General features: G+C 40.8%; 1 protein-coding gene across 1 annotated transcript in view; it reads left to right on the plus strand.

Moving 5' to 3' along the window:
* COL13A1 (collagen type XIII alpha 1 chain) overlaps window positions 1–23,135 on the plus strand; it is a 100,959-nt gene that overhangs the window by 67,762 nt on the left and 10,062 nt on the right. Inside the window, exons 25-38 of the mRNA XM_048858108.2 lie at window positions 2,657–2,701; window positions 3,099–3,167; window positions 3,963–3,986; window positions 5,123–5,176; window positions 5,731–5,775; window positions 6,820–6,972; window positions 8,920–8,973; window positions 9,259–9,300; window positions 10,074–10,100; window positions 11,954–12,034; window positions 15,093–15,128; window positions 17,932–17,985; window positions 18,548–18,601; window positions 19,347–19,382. Coding sequence (XP_048714065.1) covers window positions 2,657–2,701; window positions 3,099–3,167; window positions 3,963–3,986; window positions 5,123–5,176; window positions 5,731–5,775; window positions 6,820–6,972; window positions 8,920–8,973; window positions 9,259–9,300; window positions 10,074–10,100; window positions 11,954–12,034; window positions 15,093–15,128; window positions 17,932–17,985; window positions 18,548–18,601; window positions 19,347–19,382 — 774 coding nt within the window. The remainder of the gene's footprint in view (window positions 1–2,656; window positions 2,702–3,098; window positions 3,168–3,962; window positions 3,987–5,122; window positions 5,177–5,730; window positions 5,776–6,819; window positions 6,973–8,919; window positions 8,974–9,258; window positions 9,301–10,073; window positions 10,101–11,953; window positions 12,035–15,092; window positions 15,129–17,931; window positions 17,986–18,547; window positions 18,602–19,346; window positions 19,383–23,135) is intronic.

Below are 23,135 nucleotides of genomic sequence, written 5' to 3' on the forward strand. Positions count from 1 at the left end.
ACTCCCAACTCCTGATTGAATAATGTTGTCGCCCTCATAAAACTACATTGCCCAGCATCTTGTGCGTTAGCCACACACACACATATCAGTCTTCCTCTCCCTGAGTCAGCGAGAGAGGCTGAGGCACATGTGCAGCTGATGCACAAGATTGTGGGTAATAAGGCTGACGTCTGCTCTGCTTTTGCAAGAGGGGCGGGTTGGCTGGGCTTGGCAGCCAATGGCAGGGCAGGGAGGTAGATTTGGTGTGATGGTGATGCAGAGCTGAAGCAGTGCAAAGTTGTGGCTGGACAATATGTCAAGGAGGGGTTCATGCCCCTTTTTCCCCAGGCCTTGGCTGCAGCAGAGAGGGGGTGAATGACAGGTTCAGAGAGGGGAACATTCCCACTCATCTTGGGACTCAGCACAGCAGGGAGGTTGTAGATTAGGCAGGGGGGATCATGCCCCATTCTCCCCAGGCCTTTAGGTGCAAGAGGAGGGCTAACATCCTCTCCTGTCCCAGGACTGGGCACAGCAGGGAGAAGGGAGGCCTGCATGGTTCTGTTCCGCTGCAAATACCCTGACAAGAGTGAATGTCTTGTCTCTGCTTCCCTGGGTGTAACTGTGGGCCTGTCTCCCCAAAGGCCGCCTATGGATGAGCTCATTATAGCCTGGCCAGGGCAGGGTCCTGTAATTCTGCTTGCCTCACTGTGTGTGCTCCAGGGTACAAGGACCTGGGTGGGGGACAGGGAGACTGAATGGAGGTATGAGTGGGGGAGCAAGAGTGTGGCAGTGGGGGTGTTGGTGGGGCTGGAGCAGGGGCAGTGAGGCTAAGGGGATGTGGAGGGGGAGTGGAAGGATGCAGTGGGGGTATCTGGTGGGACTGGGGGAGTGGAGGGGTAGAATGCTCCCTGAAAGTAGTTTGAAAATGTTGGCCAGTATGCTAGTGAGACAGGGAGGGCTGAAAGTCAGGGATTCTTGGATCTGGGAGGAAAGGGGAGGGGTCTAGTGGGTCAGAGCAGGGGGACCTTGATGGAACTAGCAGGTGAGTGGGGTGCTACCTGAAATCAATTTGAACATGTTGATCAGTACCATTGCAGCACAGCGGAAGTGCTTCCTTCAAAAGAGGTGTATCAAGAACGGGGACTAAAGGGTTAGGAAAATAGGAGGAGATGCACAACAACATTTTAAGACCTATAGGTTCTCCTTTGGCTGACCTAGTCTTTTGAATAATCTTTTCAAACAAGCAGCTTCTGGGGGAATGTGCTGAATAAAGAATATGCTAGACAGTGTTGTGGAATGGTGATAGTAGGGCATAAGTAGAAACAGCAGCTGTAATTACAACAATAAGTGTTTTTGGCTGAACGTCCTGAAATAAGAAAAAGAAATGGGGGTTATACATATATAAATGTACATTCTGGGGAGAGAAGGGTCTCTTCAATTGGAAAGCTGTGTCTTCATTAATCAGTTGATCCTTGTTTGCTTTACCTCCTAACATAATGATGTAGCACTTGTGACTGTGTTTAATGGTTGCTCCTGAAATGTGAGCTTTACACTCTCATTTGAAGTTCAAACAAGATGTCAGCTTACCAGGTACAAGGCACTTGTTTGTAGTGTCTACGTTATAGTGCTGAAGAATGCTTCTCTTAAAAGAATAGTACAAAAGGCCACATACACAATGGGAATTGTCCCTGCAAATCCTGTTAAGGCGGCTGAAGCACAGCGCACCACTCTGGCTGTAAATCAGGGCTCCGATGGGATGGGATGTCTAAGGATAAAGAATTAAATTTGTAGGAGGATCAAAGACTTTAGCGTTATTTATCACCAGCAAAATACCAGATGGCCACTCCACGTTCATCTCCCTGACCTTAAACAATCAGCTTTGTCTAGTACCAAACTTCTCAATACAGAGAATTTTAAACACTGCTTGAACCCCCTTTCGTGGTGTCTATTTCACATTCTGATTTCAAGTGCCCCCGAACATTAGATTATGACTTCTTGTTTTACCATTCCCCCTGTCATCTCAAGAGGCTGTACCCAAGGTCACAGTATTGTGACCATTCTGAGTACTAGTAAGCATAATCAGTTTCCCATTTTGCTCTTCTTTTTTCGTGACTGAACATAGTCATGTCTCAGGGCTGCACTCCTCATTACAGAACTATCATTTTAGTCTGTGCAGTACATTCCATCAGCAATGGAAGAGGGAATGTCAAAGTCAATATTCGAAGACGCAGACTGGGGCCTAGGCTAGGGGCCTGCACATGGGGCATAAGTGGCAGTAGGAGTGCCTCATCCCCACGTGTCTGCATGCCTGCCCTGGACCTTGGGCTCAGAGGCAAGTGGCAGCTAAGCCCCTGCTACTCTCTCCTCAAGCAGGTGGGTAGGGAGAGGTGGAGAGGGAGCAAAGATTTGGCTCTGTCATTCTTGAATGCACTGGCCAGCATGAGGTGTTGGGGCAGTAATTTGCTACTGGTACGGGTCTATAGCAAATTACTATCCCCTGCTGGGGCAAGGAGAGAGCAGGGAAAGACAAGTCCTTCTGTAGAGTGATTCTGGGGTGACACAGCTATGCACTGCCCCTTACACAGGGTCAATGTATTGCAAATCTAGCCCTAACTCATTTCATAGTTGCAGCAAAAAACTCCAGATCTTTGATAATGCAATGTTTGTATTGTTACAGGGAGAACCTGGAGCACCTGGAGAACAGGGGCCTGTTGGTCCAAGGGTAGGTGCTACTCCACTGACTAATAAAGGGGCTTCATTCATGAAAATATAAGGAATTTTAGAAAGAGCAGAAGACTACTTGTCCTGTTTAAATGGCTTCCAGACTGTTTTCCTTGTGTCTTGCCAAACCCTTTACCATGATTGTTTATAGCTCGTTTGTATTGCCATGGTAGAGCAAAGCAGCTTGAGCACACTGGTGAATCTGACCCGTAGAACCTAAGAGCAACCAGTTTAGCAACACTCTTTGTACTACATGCTGGAGTCTTCCCGTCATAAGCACTTCCCCACAGCTGTATTTATCAATTGCTCCTTGAACGGTTTTAACTTAGAAGAATTCAGACAACTCCATCCTTCATGGGAACACCAAGTCCTGACTGGAGATCTGGTTCATTTTATAGGGTCCCAAAGGGGAGCCAGGAAAGGATGAAATTGTGGATTATGATGGTAACATCAACGAAGCTCTACAGGTGAGAAACTAGCCTGCACAGCTCAGGAGCCATGTTCAGTGACTCCTGGAGTGAATTATTAGGTTGTTTTCAATGAGATCCTTTCTCTCAGTCAGATTGGTTCTTTCTCCCTTTGCTTTGTAGTGACAGAGAGATCCCCAGCAGAGCTGCAGGTCACTACACTTTTTAGTAGCCTAGGTGATGGAAGAAGTGTGGGGCCAGGGGAAGAGAATGGCCCCTTGGAAAGACAGAAAATTTAAGAACATTGATATCACATTTCATTTTGGATGGACAAAACTAAGCATGTCAGTCCAGCCCAACATATTTCTTCTTCCATACTAATAGCAATGAATAATGCTTATTGTTTATATAGTGCTAGTCCTTTACAATGACACAGGACACATTCTTAATAAGGTAGACACAGAGTTCATCTGAACTCCCTCATAAGAATAACCCAGAACATACATATTAGATTGTTTAGAAAAAGGCCACAAACCATGCAGGGAAATGTCTTTTACTCTAGACTAGTCATGCACCTATCAGGAGAAGATTACCCACAATTTCTACCATCCAGCCTTCCTGACAGCCCCTCAGTGCTCCCAGCACAGAAGGAATAAATTTCTGGAATACTATTACAAAGGGAGCTGGGGCTACTTTTCTGCTTATTTTTATTTAATGCCTGTAATATACTTCCTAGTCATCTTAACCAGTATAGTGTTAAAAGAGAAAAAAAAACCCACAAATACTGTGTTCAGAAATAGTTTAACTTTCAAGTGAGACTTTTATTTGTATTTATTTATTTATTTTAATTTTTAGGAAATACGAACGTTGGCCCTGATGGTGAGTTCTTACTCTTCTCGCAGGGCATTTTGTTTTTTGAAGAAGTAACTGGATTTTAGTAACAGCTAGAGGAAAGTAGGCAGTGATACAGACTGGCAAACTTTTAATTCTATGCCACAAGAATGTCTGGCCTTTACAGTTTCGTGCTGACACTGAAAAGCAGCACTGACAGCTAAAAGAAGGATACTTCTTGTGTTTTACTCCTGAGGCTCTTGTATTATTAGTACTATTTGTTTATCTGCTTTGTAAAAGTAATGCTGCTGGTCAGGCACTCAGACAGCAGAGAGGATCAAAGTAAGGAAAGCCCAGTGCAGGTCAGGGTGGGCCTAAGTAGTTCTGTTTTCAAGGCCAGTGAAAGTCTCCTCTCTTAAGCATGCCCTTCCCTAATACCAGAGATGTATGATAGCCCCACACTGTTTCTCATGGGAGATAGACATCAATATTAATCCCAGTTGAGGGGGCAATTTAAAATGGGATGAAGAACTAGGACCATTATCAAATAGCTATGACCTTTAATTTTATATGTAGCAAACAGATACTATGATGATGTGCACATTAGGAACTTGCATATCAGCCAGCGTTTCCAGTAGTGGCTTCTTATTTTGGGGGCTTCCATTTTTGAGTGCTCACCTTTATGACAACATGCATGTCTTAAGCTGGGTACCCAAAAATTGAGGCACTTTGAAAATTGCAGGTAAATAAATCATTTCTACCGCTGCTAAATTTGTGATACTTTGTCACTTAATTAAATTTAACCTGCACTGGGGAACTCAGAAATATAGAATTTTCCTGCTATCTATGTTCTCTATTTGGGTACCAGATTACAAGCAGAATATATTTATTATCAATAGCAAATAATTATTTTAATTGACTTCATTATCGGAAGCAGATAATCAAAAATGCCATTTTCATAGTAATTTTTTTTTGTTCATCAAGTGGAGAAATAAATCTGTGGCCGAATTTGACTTTGAATTGCTACTGTTGGTTATTCAGTAGCCCACTGTTAGTTATTCATTTTCCAAGTTAATATATTTCAGGATTGCCAGTACAAAAATGTAAAGAAAATACAATTCTGCCTTCCCTCCAATATGAGAAGGTTTTGAAAAAAATGTCATTTGCATATTTTTCTTATTTAGGGACCTCCTGGACTTCCAGGAGTAGCTGGGACCCCAGGGCAACCAGGACAGAAGGTACCACTTTCCCTTTGTCATGCATAAAAAGATAAGTAGAAATGCATGAGAATCAAAGGCTGGAATACTGATGCTATTATGCTCCTTGTCCACCTGCATCACCCATGACATTCTGCAATCCTTCTCCTCCTTGCACTCTGTACATGCTTAGTTATCATTTCTTTGCCTTCTCCATATCTCACATTCCTCCCACAATGACCAGGCATGGCCTTGGCTCAAGGAAGGAGAATGATTTCTTACTCCCACTGTCCTTCAAACAACTGCATATTAGAGTTAATCTCAGTGCATGGTTACAGTCTAGTCCAGGCCATGAACTGCCAATCAGTATGAACAACTATATTGGAGTTATGCACCCTTAAAATTCTGAGCCCTGTTTCTTAAGCATTTGCAGCCTTTATTTTTGTGGTTATTAGTAATGAGTAACTAGCTCTCCCATAGTCATTGCTGTTGACTGTTTCCATAGCACAAGCCCCATCTTCCAGTTTCCAAGCCCCATGTAAAAGTAGGCAAAATAACACTTTTAAAAAATGATCTATGATGATTTTGCACTTTAGGGTGAAATTGGTTTGCCGGGTCCTCCTGGACACGATGGAGAGAAGGTAAGATGAGAGATGCCATTTGAAGATGAGTGTTATGACTCTTCTCTGTTGCTGGATTTGGGAATTTAATGGCTGATAATAATTGGAGCTAGTCAACAATGGGAATATTTTTCCATGAACATTTTTCTAATGATGTCTCCTCTCTTTTCCACGGAAATTCAAAATCTCACCACAAGTTTTCATCAACCTATTCAATTCTGAAATTTTCTTGAGCAGCACTGTAGCTGCTCAAGGACAGGATTCGTTTTTCATAAACATTTTTGCAAAAAAATTCATCCATGTTTTTGGGGGGACAAGGGGATGGCAAATTGAATTTTGAAAATTTTGACCAGTTCTAAATAATATACATACATGAACCATTCAGCACATCCTTTTTCACCTTTTTTTTGTATACGTGAAAGATATACACTCTAATTCATCTCTCATTTGTACCAGATTTACAGCAATGTAAGAACATTGGTGTTACTCCTGATTTACACTAGTTTACATGAAAGCAGAATCAGACCCATTAAGGCTCAGTCCCGCTAGCTGCTGCATGCTCTGACCCTGAACCAGCAAAGCACTTAGCGATATGTTTAACGCTAAGCACATGAGTAGTCCCCTAGGGTCTGATTCAGCAAAGTGCTTATAATTTTGGACTTTTAGTCACTACTTCATCAAACGTTCCTCTTTCACCCCAAAAATGTTGATAAAGGAAAACTGCAAATTTCACATTAGTTGTCCATGGACAAGAGGAGAGTGTTGTCTAATGACATCTACTCCTATGCTAAGCACTACCTCTGTGTAAACCACCAGACTGTATCTTGTAATAGAACGAGATAGACTAAATCTCATTTACACTAAGCCTCCCTCCCCCATATTCCTCTGTGAATTACATTTGATTACACTCACTGTAAGGCTCCATTACACTGCCGGAGCAGTGTAAAGGAGTTTCATTGTGAATGAGGGTCAGGCCCAGAGACTCCAGTGAACTAAGCCCCATACTTTGATTTCTTTCCCTAACTGTGGAAGTATTATTTTTAAATCATGTGGATATCTTTTTAGGGGCCACGAGGTAAATCAGGAGAGGTGGGGCCTCCTGGTCCCCAAGGGCCCCCAGGAAAGGAGGGACCTCCAGGAGCGAAGGGAGAGACTGGACTTACGGGGACCCCAGGAGCAAAGGGGGAAAAGGGGGAGGCAGGAGAAGCTGGCTCTCCGGTGAGTAAATACAACACATCATAGCAGTGAGTTGTGTTTGTAAAGAGTCACGGCAGAGATGGACATGAACCAAAAGCCTGGGTGCAAACACTTGCAGATGTTGGGGGCCTTGAATGTGAACTTTAGGGACAGAGACCCTCCTTAGTGTACAGTGCATGTACATGTAGAAGTAATCACATCAGTCTTTCAGGGTTGAAAACCCTGGCTGCTCTCTGAGTGACACATCCTAATTGTTTCTCTGAATAAAGTAATAGTGGATTAATAATGCTTTACAGATTAAAAGACACTGTGTCTCTTATGTATTTCCACAAGGTTATTAATAACTGACTATTGCTCTCAGTCCCATAAGAATTAGTTGTTAGGATGAGATTTTGGCACTAATCCAGGAAACCACTTAAGCATGAGCATAACTTTAAGCATGTGGGTATTCCCATTGACTTCACATGGAGCAATGAAGCACTTCACAAGTACAAAACCAGATAGCATGCACCAGTAACCCTCTGATTTCAAGTGGAGTGAAGTGGAGAACATTAACATCACCCATGCCACTCAAGGAACTAAAGGAGCTTTTCATATTTCAGTTTAACATTATGTCTATCTTTTATTTGCATGACTTAGTATTGCAAGAAACAAAAGTCTTTCTTGATCTGTAGGGTCTTGATGGCCCAAATGGGGAGAAAGGAGAACGAGGTGACCAAGGGATACCAGGACCTTCAGGATTACCAGGTCTAATTGGACTTCCAGGATTGACAGTACGAGTGCAAAAGAAAGAATGAATTTTCAAGTTGGGTTAAACTGAGGACAGAGCAAGCACCACAACTCTGAGAGTTACATGTTCAAAGGGGCTTACATAATTTACATAATTTAGGAGCCTTAGATCCATTCAAAAGTGACTTAGGGATATAGAATCCTATGTCTCAATGAGAGTCAATAGGACTTTTCTCCTAAATTGCTTTTGCACTTTTGAAAAATTTACCCTGCATGCTGGTGAAATAATAGCAGATCCTAGCTATACTCTCCATACCCCAACTCTAGGATTTAAGAGAATAATCCCTAAACTGAAAATCCATCCTGGGATAACACTTTCAGGGACCTGAACCTTCACACACTGCATAATATTGGCACAGATGTTCAGGGGAGCAGAAAGGGATGCAGATGAACGATGTTTGTAAATAAATGCTAAGTTCTCTTTCCTCCTTGAAGGGATTGCTATTTCTAAACTTGTGGCTGTTTCACAGTTGGCTGTTGGTGGAGCTAGACTCTCACTGGTGCTTCTGTTTACATACAAAAAACAACGAGGAGTCCTTGTGGCACCATAGAGACTAACAAATTTATTTGAGAAGAAGCTTTCGTGGGCTAGAACCCACTTCATCAGATGCCTAGAGTGGAAAGTACAGGAGCAGGTATAAATACATGAAAAGATGTGACTTGCTTTACCAAGTGTGAAGTTAGTCTAATGAGACAATTCAATTGACAGCAGGATACCAATGGAGGAAAAATAACTTTTGAAGTGGTAATGAGAGTTGCCCATTTCAGACAGTTAACACGAAGGTGTGAGTAACAGTAGGGGGAAATTAGGTTTAGGTTTTATAATGACCCAACCACTCCCAGTCTTTATTCAGGCCTAATCTGATGGTGTCCAGTTTGCAAATTAATTCCGGTTCTGCAGTTTCATGTTGGAGTCTGTTTTTGAAGTTTTTTTGTTGAAGAATTCTTCAACCTCACACTTGGTAAGGCAAGTCACATCTTTTCATGTATTTATACCTGCTCCTGTATTTTCCACTCCATGCATCTGATGAAGTGGATTCTAGCCCATGAAAGCTTATGTCCAAATAAATTTGTTAGTCTCCAAGGTGCCACAAGGACTCCTCGTTGTTTTTGCTGATACAGACTAGTACAGCTACCACTCTGAAATCTGTTTACATAGTTATATTGTTGTGTTTACAGGGAGAGAAAGGAGAACCTGGTGAGGATGGGGAAAAAGGAGACGCAGGGGATTCAGTAAGTTTCTCTCTTCACTTTTTTCTGTACTATCAGAAGATGTACAGTTGAATCTTGTCACCAGTGCTTCTTGAAACTCTGCAGGTCTCACACCAGCCACCTTATCACTGACACGACAGCATCCTCATAGCCGTCATGAGCTTCTTGGAGTGGCAAACACCATTTTCCATGTGATTTAATAACCAGCCATCCACTGCTCCCAAAAACCTAGTTTTCTGTAGACTGTGCCTTGTACTTTCACAGAAGCGTTTATTATGACAATTACTTTTTTACCTTGATTTTTAGGTATCGGGGCCACCCGGGCCCCAAGGCCCACCAGGTGCTGCAGTAAGTTCTGATTGATTACTTTGGGGGATGAGACTTAAGGAGAGATTTGAATGAAGTTAGTGTAATGATTGTACAGATTTTTGATGGAGCTTTTCTTGTGTATAAGAAGTGGTGTGGGAGACAGAGGTATCTGAGGGCGAAGCTCACAGGTCGGCAGTAAAGGTTGGAAATAATGGCAGCATAAAGAGAGAAACTGACACAGCAGAAGGTTACTAATTTAGCTTGATAGCTGTACCCTATGTTGTGATGGGCCTTAAAGTTAAAGGAAAGCACTTGTGTTTGATGCAAAGGGAGCCAGTAGAGAAATGTAATCAGAGTGACGAACCAGGAAAATGATCTTAGCAGCAGGTATGCACCACTGCCAGACTGTTTTTGGATAGACTCTCTTCATTACCAAACCAGAGTACATGAAGTATGCCCTAATGTAAAAAATGATACCTTCCAAAGCACTATGTATGTATATAGTTGACAATGTCATATTAAGCATATATGAGCTCAGTATGCCAGAAGAGAAAGGTTGTATGCAGTGTTGCTGTAACTATGTTGGTCCCAGGATATTAGAGAGAAAAGATGTGTGAGATAATATATTTTATTGGATCGGCTCTGTGTAAGCTCAAAAGCTTGTCTCTCTCACCAACAGTAGTTGGTCCAATAAAAGATATTACCTCATCCACCTTGTCAAAAAACCAAGGTATTATACTGCACATGAAACCAGGATACTGGGATTTAAAATCATAGTAATAAAATATTACCATTTCTTATCTCAACTATAGGGTCTTCAAGGCCTTCCAGGACCGAAGGTAAGGCTATAAGCTGTTAAGTATTGATATTTTACTTGAGCTGGCTGGAGAATGACATAGGTTTAAAAATTTGTTTTTGTTCTGCACTGGAATGAAGATAAAACATTCAGACATGGTGTCAGAAACATCCGTTTAAGTATTGGAAAGGTCAAGTTTTCAATTCAGGTCTCTCTCTGTGATCTGAGAGTCCATCCTGGACCTCAGAAACCTTCCTGATGAAAACTTCACCTAACTAAATATGTCTCTGCAATACATTTTGGTTTTGACAAGACAGCATATTTCAACAGCATATTTCAACTGCCCAGCTCTACATTTTAGCTTTGATCTAGTTAGGTGGTTTAAATGACCTCTCAGTGAAGATTGTAAGATGTTGATCTAAATATGGAAGTACCCACTCCTCCTGAGTAGTCTAGGTGTTTGGCTTCCTGAGCTTATCCTCCTAATACATTCATGGTGCCAATTGGGATGGCACCTTAACAGGACACAGCACTTTTGGGACAGATGTCCTCACATTGCATACCAGTTGGCTTTCAGGATTGGTTCATTCTGTAAAAAACAGAGATGTTCATTCCTATTGTCCCCAAGTGTTGGGTACACATACAAATATAGAAATGTTGGTTGCTCAATAAACCACTAACCACTGCTACCACCTGTCTGAAAAACCTTTGAAAGATCCAGACCTGGTAGTTTGTGTGGGTATGTACCAAAAAGACCCAGACCATACAAATTCCTGAAGTTTTGGTTAGAGGTGAGGAAGGAACAACTACACATGACCCTCCTCAAATTGCTTTGATACCTATTGGCCATATAGGCCTGGTCCTAAAAGAAACAAGTCCAGAAAAACTTAGGTATGGAATCTTATATTCCATCCCCTTAAGCTCCCAGGTTCCTTATAGCCTCTTCAGTCCTATGGCAAGTTTTAGTGACTGGGAAGAGAATTGGCTACCCTTTGGAAGCACATTTGGAAGCATGTTAGAGGTAGGAAGTCTCTTCCAAGTACATACACTAAGCCAAATAGATTTGTTTCTGGGAGAATGGGCAATGATATCCATTTTTACCAAAAAAGGAATGCTTTTTCATAATTAAGGGAAAGGTGGCAAGTATGTGTTATATATACATTCTAGAGCTGTACAAGAACTGGAATTTTTATTTCTATGGTAGTTTTGCAATTTTGAAATTTCTTCCATTCCAGAATGGAATGAAAACAAAAAATTGCAAAATTTCCTGTGAACCAAAATTCACATAAAAAAATTGTTTTTGGTTGATCAAAACATTTTGTTACAACATTGAAACATTTCATTCTGATTACAGCTTTTTTCATTTGATATTTTATAGTATGAAATTAAAAAAAGAACTATCATTTAGAAGCGGAAAGCCAAAATGTTCCATTCCAAAAAGTTCAAAATAGAATTATCACTTTTGTTCCATTTTAATTTCATGATGAATCTTCATCAAACACATTTCCATGACACACGTCTGCCGGAAAATTTCTGACCAACTCTATTATATACACTTAACTTCCACCTGCTTGTCATAGATCTACTTTCTCACTAATTTCTGAACACCAAAGGGAGGGAAATATATGAGCTCTGTTCCCCATAAATTCTGTAATGAGACATTGGCCCTGATTCTTGTCTCCCCTGCTCTGGTGTAAATCAGGAGTAACCGTACTGAAGTCAATTGAGCTACAGTGTTGTTCTCCAGTATGAGAGGAAAACCAGGTCCACACTATCCAAGGTTTCTTTGGCCTCTACTATACTATCTTTGGTGCTGCTATGCCTTTGGAATGGAGAAATGTTTGTTTTAGAAGTGGTGCCATGATGGGTTTATTTTCTGATCCATTCTTCCTTCAGGGGGAAGCGGGGATTGATGGAATGAAAGGAGAGAAGGGTGTCGAGGGTGAGAAAGGAGACCGAGGTCCACTGGGATTGCCCGTAAGTCTCCAGGAAGCAAGGAGAACTTGGGAAGCCATACATAGTCCAGTCTTAGAAAGATCCCAAAATAAGAGAGACAGATAAAGATTTGACTATCTAAAATTAGAGTTAGGGACAAAAAGCTGGCCTATGAGCTGCAGTGCCTATTGGTTTTTAGTGATGGACAAGCCTCAACTGTTTTGGGCAGTTGGTTGGGATCAGCATCTGAAACTGGAGAAGCTTCTCCTTTGGATCTGTAAAATTGGACTAGGAATCTCATTAGAACAGGTTCCCTCAAGTTCCTTCTGCTTTCCTGGCTGAAAATACTGTATGAACAGCTTTTCTTCTGGTCTTTTAGCACTTCTGGGTTTGGTCCTGGCCTTAAAATGCTGAGATGTGCAAAAATGAAGAGAAACCAGTTGGTTGAGCTGTTTGTAAATTGAAAAAAGGTTTTGTTCAAGCTTTGGGGTCTTTTTAATTTATCCAATCCAGTTAACTTATCCCTGTCGTTTTTGCAATAAAACTTGATGCCTTCCCAGAAGCAGAATATATCCAATTAAGTTTCATTCTTCTCTTGTATATGTAGTAAGGATATTCTATTTCAGCATATTCATGTTTAAACCAGTGTTACTGTGCTGCTCAGTTACACGTTATCAAGGAAGCGCTAATGAATTTCAGTAGAGTTAAGAATCAGAGTGTGGTCGCTTTACATCAAAACCAAGGACTTTGTAAAGAAAAGGCACAGAGTTTTACCTATTCAGAAAAAAGCACTGAAGTGAAAGCACCAAAGTACACCTTTGCTGAACCTCACACTGCCTGGAAACATTCACTGCAAAGAGCTTGTTGTGTGCACTTGTGTGATTTGTTGTTATTGGCCTTTGTGTTATCACCCAGCACTCTTGTCCAGATAGTTTTGGCTGAAAAATTGCATGTCTTTGTTTATAACAATGGTGCCAAGATGTTTAAAGCAGTGATGTGCTAAGTGACTTAAAAAATGAGGATATGACATATGAAACTTGGTTGGGAAGCATGTTGAACAGATGGGCTGGCTCACACATTTCCTTGTCAGCTCCCCCATCTACAGTTCCTTATAATGCTATGCAAGTGGCAATAAATCAAGAAACAAACTTGCTCTCAGGGGAGTTATATGGAAAGCAGAAACCCTCCCAATATCACATTCACCCTCAAAAACATAACTGGGTAGTAAATGAACCACACGAAACATAATTATTGAGCTATGTAGCTGTTGAGAGTTAGCAAAATATTTATAGAGATGTAGATGGATTTTATTTGCCATATTCAGAGGAAATAAGCTACATATTCAGGACATATAAATACTCTCTTGTTAAGATATAAATGGCCTGATCCTGCAAATTTTCAGAATGTAGACCCCTAAATGTGGTTGAAATAATTAAGCATTTAATTAGCATTTATTGTGACAGAGATAGACTGCAGATAATGTGTTAGAAATCAATTGTTAAATCAGCACAATCCCACCGAGCTCAACTAAGGGCAATAAATTGAACCAGAATTTGGCCCCCCCCCGACTTTAAACATTTAGACCCAGACGCACAAAGGAATCCAGAGAGACAGTGAATGAGAATGCCTTGTGATTAGGGCAGCCACCATGGAGGTGGGACACTGAGGGCCCAGTCCCCTAGTTCCAATGACCCTTTAATTATTTATTCACAGAGGAACAGGTTCAACAGGAGAGACTGCAGGAGTCCCACATCAGAGTATCCCTTAGTTCAGTGATTAGCACACTCTCCTGAGAGGTGGGAGACCACGGGTCAAATCCTTTCTCCCACTCAGGCAGAAAGGGCAATTGAACTTGGATCTCCCACAACCCAGGTCAGTGCTCTGACCACTGGCTAAATATTGCAAGGTCACCACCACTAATAATAATAATTTTGAATGGGACCCGACCTGGTAGGCAGCCTCTGAGCGTACCGACTGGATAGGGCCCCATGGGTGAGATTGACTCCTTTGCTTGTCTTCCCCTACTTTGTGGATCGCACGGGGGCTTAGGTGGGACACAGGAGTTCAGACACCTAGTCTGAGACAGCAGTGCACGTACCCAGAGACAAACATAGGCGCCAAGTGAGTTTAGGTGGCAGCTGAGCAGAAGTTTTGCAGGCCACAGTGGAGCCTAAAAATGGGTCTAAGGCACCTAAGTACCTTTATGGAACTGGGCCTTACATATTTAAAAAATGGCTACTCTAGACAGTATTACAAATTAAGGTGTTCACACAGCAATCAGGGGAATGAGATCAAAACTGAGAAATACTATGTCAACACTATCATGCACATGTCCTACACTATTGATTACAAGATATTATATGTGTGTGCAAGAATTCTTAATTCCAATTCAAATTAAGGATCAGCAGTGACCCTTCCAAAGTTGAAGCTAAAGCAAGATTCCCAATATAAATCTGATTTTCAGCCACTCACAACAGCTGGCTTTACCCCCTTATCTGACTGCTACCCCTTGCAACTCTCTCTATGTGAAGCATGGGCAGTTTTGAAAATGGAACGCAAGTCCCCACTAAACTGACACACACTTCTAGCTGGGAACTCCCTGAGCAGTGGATGGCTCTCTAGAACCTATCAATATCTGCGTGGGTTCTAGGCTCCTTGATTCCACTCTAGTACCAGTGCTGTATTTCATTTTACTGATAATTCAATGCTGCGCTGGCCAGCCTGACACTGTAATTACAAGGGTCCTCAGCTCCACTGTCACAATGCCCGTCTCCTTGCCTAGAACACCACAGAGCAGCTTCTCCCTAGGGTGATCACTGAGTGGTACTTTGAAACAGAGTAAGAGGGAATGTTGCATTTTCAAAGGTATCTTAAAGGCACTAGCCAGTATTACGTGCATTCAGTGTCTCTATGTTTTCACTGGTTTCCTTGTAAGTACCATCACCTGTCCTTGAGTTCTTATTTTTTGTTTTTGTTTATTGCAAGCATATGTTTGTCTCAAGTCACTGCTTCACTCACCTCTTCCCTCCCCCTTTCCTTTTTCTCCCCTCACCTCCCACTCCTTCCTGCCTTTTTTGTTAACCCTTTCCCATCTGTTCAGGGTGCTTCAGGTTTAGACGGCAGGCCTGGACCACCGGTGAGTTCCATTTCTCCGTTACCCTACATTCCTCTTCCCTGGTACTGTGATGTGTCTTGTCCATCCCACTATGCCCTCATTTACATTATGAGTAGCTTTCTTTTCCCTGAAGATGGATAGGATGTCAAAATGCTAAATTTAGATATTGTTACTGAGAGGTGAAAGATCGCCTTCTTGTCATTCTCAACAATGTACGTCCATTTGGGACTAGGGATTTTAGCCTTAATCACATCCTTTTACACATTTTTTGACTTTATTATTTATTATTATTACCAGGATTATATTAAATGAAGCCTCTGCATGAAACCCATGATGCCATGTACTTCTGTCCTCCTATTGTGAACTGTCTCCGTCTTGTCTTTCCCCGTGGTAGCCTTGCTTACAGCATTGTGCAACAGCATCTCCTCAGACTTGTCTTAGACGTAGTAACACCTCGTGTTTTGTTATACGGGCAAAAAGCTTTGCTGTGCACTGTTCTCACATATACCATTTAGGACTGCATTGTAATGGGTTGCATGCACAGCTATTATTATAACCTTAAATGCACCTCTCCGGTAGGAGGAGATGCATGTGAGAAACCTTCTGAAAAACAGCACTAGCCACCCCTCTGTGAGCACCAACACACCACACAGTTTCCTGAGCTTCAGCAACTTCATAAATGCTTTCCCCAAGTCTCAGAAACCATTGGTGGAAGTTTTAACTTTAATTTTATTCATCTGGGAGGCAGTGAGGTCTAGTGGTTGGGCAGGAGGCTGAGAACCAAGACTGCTTGGTTCTGTCCCTCACTCTGTCATTAACTCACTGTGAGACCTGGGGCAAGTCAGATAACCTCTCTGTGCCTACGTTTTCCTAAGTTGTAAAATGGGAACAAAAATAATGATGCTAACCCAATTTTATACAGCACTTTTGATCCTTGGATGAAAATTACTATGTAAGGGCAAAGTATTATTATTTCTTCATAGGATGCTATATAGCCTCCAAATACAGTCAGAGTTGACTTTTTCAGAGGTACTTTGATTTCCCCTTTTTCAGTGGAACAGGAATTAATTTAATTGCCCCATTACTCTCCCCCAAAAGAAATTGAATGACAACTTCTCATTTGCATATTTGTTTCAAGAAGTTGTATATTTACTTTTACAAATCTTCTAGATATTCCCTATGGATCTTTAGGGACTCTAGGCCTTAAACTATCTTAAAATGGAGAAAATGTATAGGTAGTTAAAATTCCCATGGTGCACTTACAGTCCTCCGCATGAGTCCAGGGAATGATTTTTTTTTTTCGTTCACACTCAAGTGGCGTGTGTGTGTCATGATGAATTACTTCTCCAGCCAGTTCCTGCAAATGCTTACAGGTACAAATAATCCTCCTTACTCACATGAGTCATCCTACAGAAGTCAGTAGGACTTCTTTTGTGAGTAAGGATTGCAAGATCCAACCTCTCCTGATTAAACCTCCACTTCCTTTTCCTTCAATCAAAAGGATAAGCTACTGTAAAAGGTCCAAAAGGTCTCCCTTTTCCATTCCTGTCTGAGAAGTAATTTTCCTTTCTAGCAGTCCATGAAAGAATTAAAAAATTGGAACTTGGATGGATAGCTAGTTTTTCACCAGTTCAACATAATATGATCTGATCTGGCATAGAGTTAAAAAGGTAAAATGCATAAATATGTTCTGTTTAGAAAGGTGCTTTGAAATCTCCTAATCCTTTACTTAGATTTAAAAATAGCAGCCTGGAGAACGTTAGATACTGTGGCACAGAACACGCATATGACCTAAGGTTGCCAAGTCTCCAGGATTGTCCTGGAGTCTCCAGGAATTAATCTTTAATTAAAGATTAATTCTTATGTCATGCAGTGAAACCTCGAGGAATATGTCCAACCAAAATTAGCAACCCTAGTTATCACATGTGGCATAGGAGTCCACAAGAGGCTGAATCCAGATTCACATGAGTGTAAATCATAAGGATTTCCACAGAAAATCTGAATTAGTTGTCTTGTCTTCAAGAATGATAACACTTCTCATGGCCAAAAGGGCTATTGCCTACCTACTGCATTATTAATGCAAAAAGATAAGAACTGATTGGGTTGACTACTTAACTTACCAACATCCAAGCAAGCTTCAATGTGGCTGAAAATTTTGGTATGAAAAAGGGAGATTGCTCCTGGGCCAAAGGCTGAGCACAGACACTGGATTTTCCCTTTACCATGACCTAGAATTTGGTGGAGTGATCCAAACGGTGAAAGGGTGGACAGAGGATTTAGGACTGAATGGGTACTCTCTCATGTTTGCCTCTGTGTATGTGTGCATCTGCATTAGTCCATGCGGCATGGTGACCTTTCAAACTGCATGATGATCTGCCTACCAAAAAATAATACAAATTCTATTTCATTTTTGCTCAGCTGAACTCATTTGGAAAAAAGCTTAAAATGTCGCCTTTATTCTGCTACAGGTTTCAGCTTTGCTGGGGATGCAAACTCGTGGGTAAAACTACAGTCACCTAGCAAATAAAGGGGTGTCTGTCAATGTTATTTTTCAAGATAGCCACCCCACAAATAAAAATAAGGCTTTGTAAAAATATACTAATCTTGTATGGCAATTTCTATGGTCCTATAATTGCATGTGGGAGTTGTTGAGAGAAACTGTCCTCATCAATCCTGAAAGCTGTAGTAATTGAAATGACTCCTTACATAACTGGAATCTCCTTCTCAGCTCTGCTTTTTCCTCAAGGACCATGCTGTTTCTCAGTTGTAAAGAAGCCTGATCATGAAGAAAATGGTTTATGTCTTTTTCTCTCTAAAATTGCAGGGTACTCCAGGACCAATTGGAGCTCCAGGACCAGCAGGACCAAAAGGGGAAAGGGTAAGTTAGCTTTAAACGCACACACACACACACCCCTCCCCAGCTTCTTCAAAGTTTCATAGACAGTGCCAGCTGCTACTGTTTCTAAAGTACGGTAACTGCAGCTCCTTCCAGAAGTTGGGACTTGCCTCTTTGTGACTTTTAAACATTTTATATTTTGGCTTCTTCTCTACGAGGCAACTAACGTCCCTGAAATAGGTGCCCTTTGCATTATTTTCAGAAGTGTTTGTTTATCCATCTGTGCCCAGCCTGTTAACGGGTATGTCTACACTTCAAGATGGAAGTATGAATTCCAGCATGGGGAGACATACCCATGCTAGCTCTGATCGAGCTAGCCACTAAACGTAGAGTGTAGCCGTGGTGGCACAAGTGGCAGGAGGCGCTAGCCACTCCAAACATTTACCTTCCAAGATGCTATATACATACTTGGGCAGCTAGGACCTCCTGCTGCTCGTACCACTTCAGCTACACTCTTGTGAGTTGGACCTCCAGATCAAAGTGTATTTGTACCCCATACTGTGTACAAAAATAGAAAAAATCTTCTCTTTTGTCTCTATTTTAGGGCAGTAAAGGAGACCCTGGAAATGCAGGACCAAAGGGGCCAGCTGGGCTTCCTGTAAGTATTGATGTATCTAAATTGTCTGCCATCCATGAAGCTTTCACCTTCCAACAGCAGCATACTCTGCTGTAATGAGAGAAAATGTTCTCTCACTGCCATATAAATGTCAAAGTGAAGCTGAGGAATTTGTACAAATAATGGTAAATTGAAACCCTGGTTTTCATTTTCAAAGCAAGAGACTTTTCTCCCAGTCCCAGCATCCTGAGTGATATTTAAATAATTCAATTTAAAATTAAATACTTTAAAACAAACAATAGAAAAATAATTAGTCTAGCCAGCAGAAGAATATATTTTAAAGCATAGAGAATAAAATATGTAACAATGTAGATCCTGAAATTACTGGAATAAAAAGTAAGCCATGCTTAGACTATTCATATGTTATACTAAGGTACTTTTATTGAACATATCCATTCCACGTGTTTACTGTTCTGAACTGAACATCTGCCTTCCAAAGGCTGACAAGACAGAATTGGGGCCCAGTTTTGTAACCCTAGGCACACAAGTAGCCCTTCAATGGGACTACTCACATGATCAGGGTTTATTCATGTACATAGCGGGTGTAACATTGGAGCTGTAGCTTTAGATCACAAACTATCTTCGTTTTAAAATAGAAATGAAGACGTTAGTTTATTTGCTGAATTTTTGTCTGAAGAATTATTTTGACTGAGTAAACAAAGGGACTAGTTTGGCTGACATTGATTTAAAATATATATATATATTTCTTCTTACTGATCTATTTTAGGGTTTACAAGGCCCATCTGGTGACAAAGGAAACCGGGTAAGTCAGGAACCAAACTTCCTGCATTTGGTTACTAATGTCTTTATGTAGTGGTGGAATGGTTAATTTCTGAATTACCTGGAAAAAAAACAGATGAATTCCTACCTGTTAAACCCTTATAAAGCAACTTACAGATGTGTAATTTACAGTGCGATGGCTGTAGTTTATACAATGCACCATAACCAAAGACATCATCATTCAAACACTAAAAGCATACCCACTGTATTTTCTGAAGTGCTCAGTGGTGGCCTCTCTCTGCTCTCACTGAATGAGGCCAGTACTGAGTGCTTTTGAAAATCCTACCTTAACATACTTAGTGAGATGTGCAGGGATAAACCAGACAATTCCCATGAGTGTTAATAATGGTGGTATAGTTAAATCCTGTCACATGGTACTCAAATTCCCCTTGAATGCTGAAAAAGAATGTCAGCCACTTTATTGCAGCAAAATGTTTTCCAAAATTTCCAGAATTACATCTTTTTTTCAACCAAACATGGAAATCTTAAGAAACAATTAAATATGACTATATTAAAGAACCCGATCATGCAGTCTTAGACTCCTTACTCTGGCTTTGACTTGAATTGGCATAAGAACTGTAGAGCCAGGTACTAAGAAAAGCAATAGATTATGTTAATTTCTGACAATCTTTTTTACATCATGTGCCTGTGTTATAAAGAAATAAACTATACCCAAGTGTATATATTTATGTTTTTTTTATATTAGGATTATTAGTGATCTGAATCCTTTGATAACAACAATAAAGAGATACACAGTTGAGAATAGTTTATTCACTTGATAGATCTAGATTCTCTTTATAAGGCTCTGATGCCATATGCAAGCATTTCGGAAATAGACTAAAGCTGTGATGGAATATGTGTCAAAGCAGTAATTGTATGAGATTAATATATTTGCTGATAACATCTGACAAGTGCTGTCTCTCCTTCCTTATCATCTGAAGTGCTCCTCTGATTCTATGTTGGACAGATTAACAGTTTTGAAAAATGCACTGCCAGTCAGCATGTTAAACAAGGAGAGACTATTCCAAATTGCTTGAAATTCATGGCAGCTCCAAGGTGCTGCTACCTTTTAATCATTCCACTTCTGGTTTTGCTTTTTAACCTCCTCTTTATTTTATTAAGGTTTTTTTTCTAAATAAGACATAAGCTTAACAGGATCTTTATTTAGACTTTTTCAGTTGGCTTTAAATCTGGGTAATGTATTTAGAAGATGGATCTTTTGTTGGCTGCAGTATGAATCAGTTTGGGTTAATGTGGCTTCATGGTTCTCCCTCACATAAAAATAATTGAAGAGTGGGAACAACAGCAACTTTAATAGATGATGAGAGGGGTGTGTCATGGTCCCCTTGAAATAAATATTGGCTGAAATGCAACAAATGTTTTGAAACAAAAATGTTCGAGAAAACTGAGTTTGTGAATGGGCAAATACTGTAGCTTTTCAGGTCTGATCCAGCAAATATATATTTTATCACTAACAATTAAATTAAGGGCTCCTCCTCAGCCCTCAGTCCTTTTAACAAATTATTAAGAGGGCTACTTATTAGAGTAACTCTGAGGAATTAGAGTAAATTTTATTTTAAAAAATTTAAGCTTCCCGTAGCAAATGGCTTTGTCCGATGCCCCAGTCTAATTGACATTCTTACAAATACCTCCATTCTGCAGAAATCTGGAGACTTCTGTGTGCTCAAATGCATTGTTTAGCCACCAAATGGTGTCTCTCATTAGCCAAACTGTTTAGTCACCAAGAGTTTGCTCTCCTTTCCCATAGCCCAGGGTTGAGCATAGGCTATGGTACTTTCATACCCATTTATGGGAGACATACCACAGTAATGACATGACATGGACTTCTTCAGGTACGAATGCTTTTTATTTTGATCATCTGAGATGGACTCCCTTTGACAGGAGACCTGGAACAGAGAGTTTTAACAACTGAATGCAAACACCTGCCTTGTGTTTGATAGCTTCTTTTCCAGCAAGAAAATGTGTTATTTTAAAATCTTTTTAATAGTAGGTACTAGTAACAGCCATGGGCTATTAATAAGATTTATGCACATACATTGTGATGAACACATTGAAAATAGGTTCTGAAGTGCCCACCCCATTCCCTGCAGTAATTTGGCAAAAAATCCCCTTCACAGGCCTTCTAGTTGCAAAAGACAGAACTGTGCCTTTTTATGCTGTGGATCTTTTCTGTGGAGCAGAGCCCTTTGTTCTTATGTCACTGTAGGATGTATAATAATAGCCTTCAAGATCCAGTGCAGTCATGAAAATAGTGTGCTATGTAACAACTGAAATGTTACTGGAACATGACAGCCTTGTGAATAACCCAACTGAAAAAGTATAAATGCTGAAAGTGTGCATTAAAGCTAAACTCTTCACAGTTTTTTTATAATATCTATTTTTTTTCTTCTCCAGTCTGTGTGTTCGTGTGTATTCCTTGCTTCTACAGGTCCACCTTTGTCCCCTTTATCCCTTCCTCCTCTTCTGCCTTTTTTCCTGGGTCCTTCCTCCTCCCTCCACTACAACCCATTCCACTTTTTCTCCCGGGTTATCCTCTCTCTGTTCCAGTGTTTGATCCTCGGTGATTTCTCCTAGTTACCTCTCCTATCCCATCCATTTCTTTTGTCAGCTTTTAATTTATTTTGTCTAAAACCTTTTACTTTTCTTTAAAAAAAGAAAATCTATACCTCTGCTGCCTGATTTTATTGAACCTTCTAATCCTTACCATCTCGACACTAAATAAAATTCCCTCTTCAGCCATGCCACTTCCATTGTAACCTCAGCAGCTTCGAAAAGCTCTGCTCTTTTGAAAAATATAATTAATATGAAGATATTTTGTATATATATTTTCTTGTAAATATCAAGGCCTATCCTGATGTTGACCTGCGCTTAGAATTTCTATTTAATTCAGTTTGAGTTGAGGATGAAATTTACCCTGTGCAGAGAGGCAGTGGGAGACCTGTTCACTGTTTAAGATCCACTTATGCCCTGTTTTTAGACAGGCTTTATGCTGGCCCTCTGCACAGGGATGAATTTCATTCTCTGGGTGTGATTCTTTTCTCACGGACCCCAATGTAAATCAGGAGTAACTCCACTGAAGTCAATGGCGTGATACTGACTTAAACCAATTTTATACCAGAGAAAACTCAGACCCTCTCTGCACAAAACAATGGCAATATCAGGCTCATTCATTTGCTAAAATTAAAGCTGTGACAGATACAGATCTGCTTTTGTTAATCAAGGAAGAGAGACATTTTATTTTTTTAAAGTACAGCATTTAAAAAAAGCAGTGGAAAATGCTTACGTAAAACATACAGTATTTTAAAAATCATTTAAGAGAATGCATTTTAAATTACTTGTTATATTACTATAAACCAGAAATACTTTGGGGGGGAGGACAAGAAGAAGTATAAAGGAAAACAGGTGTAAAACTAATGAATTGGTAATCCGGTCCAAGGATGTGACAAAGCAGGAGAGCCAGACTTGGAATCAAGCGGCCAGTATCTTGTTCCTTGGGTCAGTGGAGCTCATGAGAGTCAAAGAAGTGACACACTTGGGCTCCCGAGCCAGGCTTAGGATCATTCAGTGTCCAAACATCTCCTCCTAGCCAGTCTGCGGAGTGGTATTAGGTGTCACTCTCCTGGCTGGAGGAGTCCCCAGTGCAATCCCATCTCCAAAGTTCAGAGGGCTGACAGTTCAGTTAATGCAATGATAGGATCAGAATCCTTATCAGGAC

Source organism: Caretta caretta, chromosome 7, assembly GCF_965140235.1.
Source record: "Caretta caretta isolate rCarCar2 chromosome 7, rCarCar1.hap1, whole genome shotgun sequence".
Taxonomy (NCBI): domain Eukaryota; kingdom Metazoa; phylum Chordata; order Testudines; family Cheloniidae; genus Caretta; species Caretta caretta.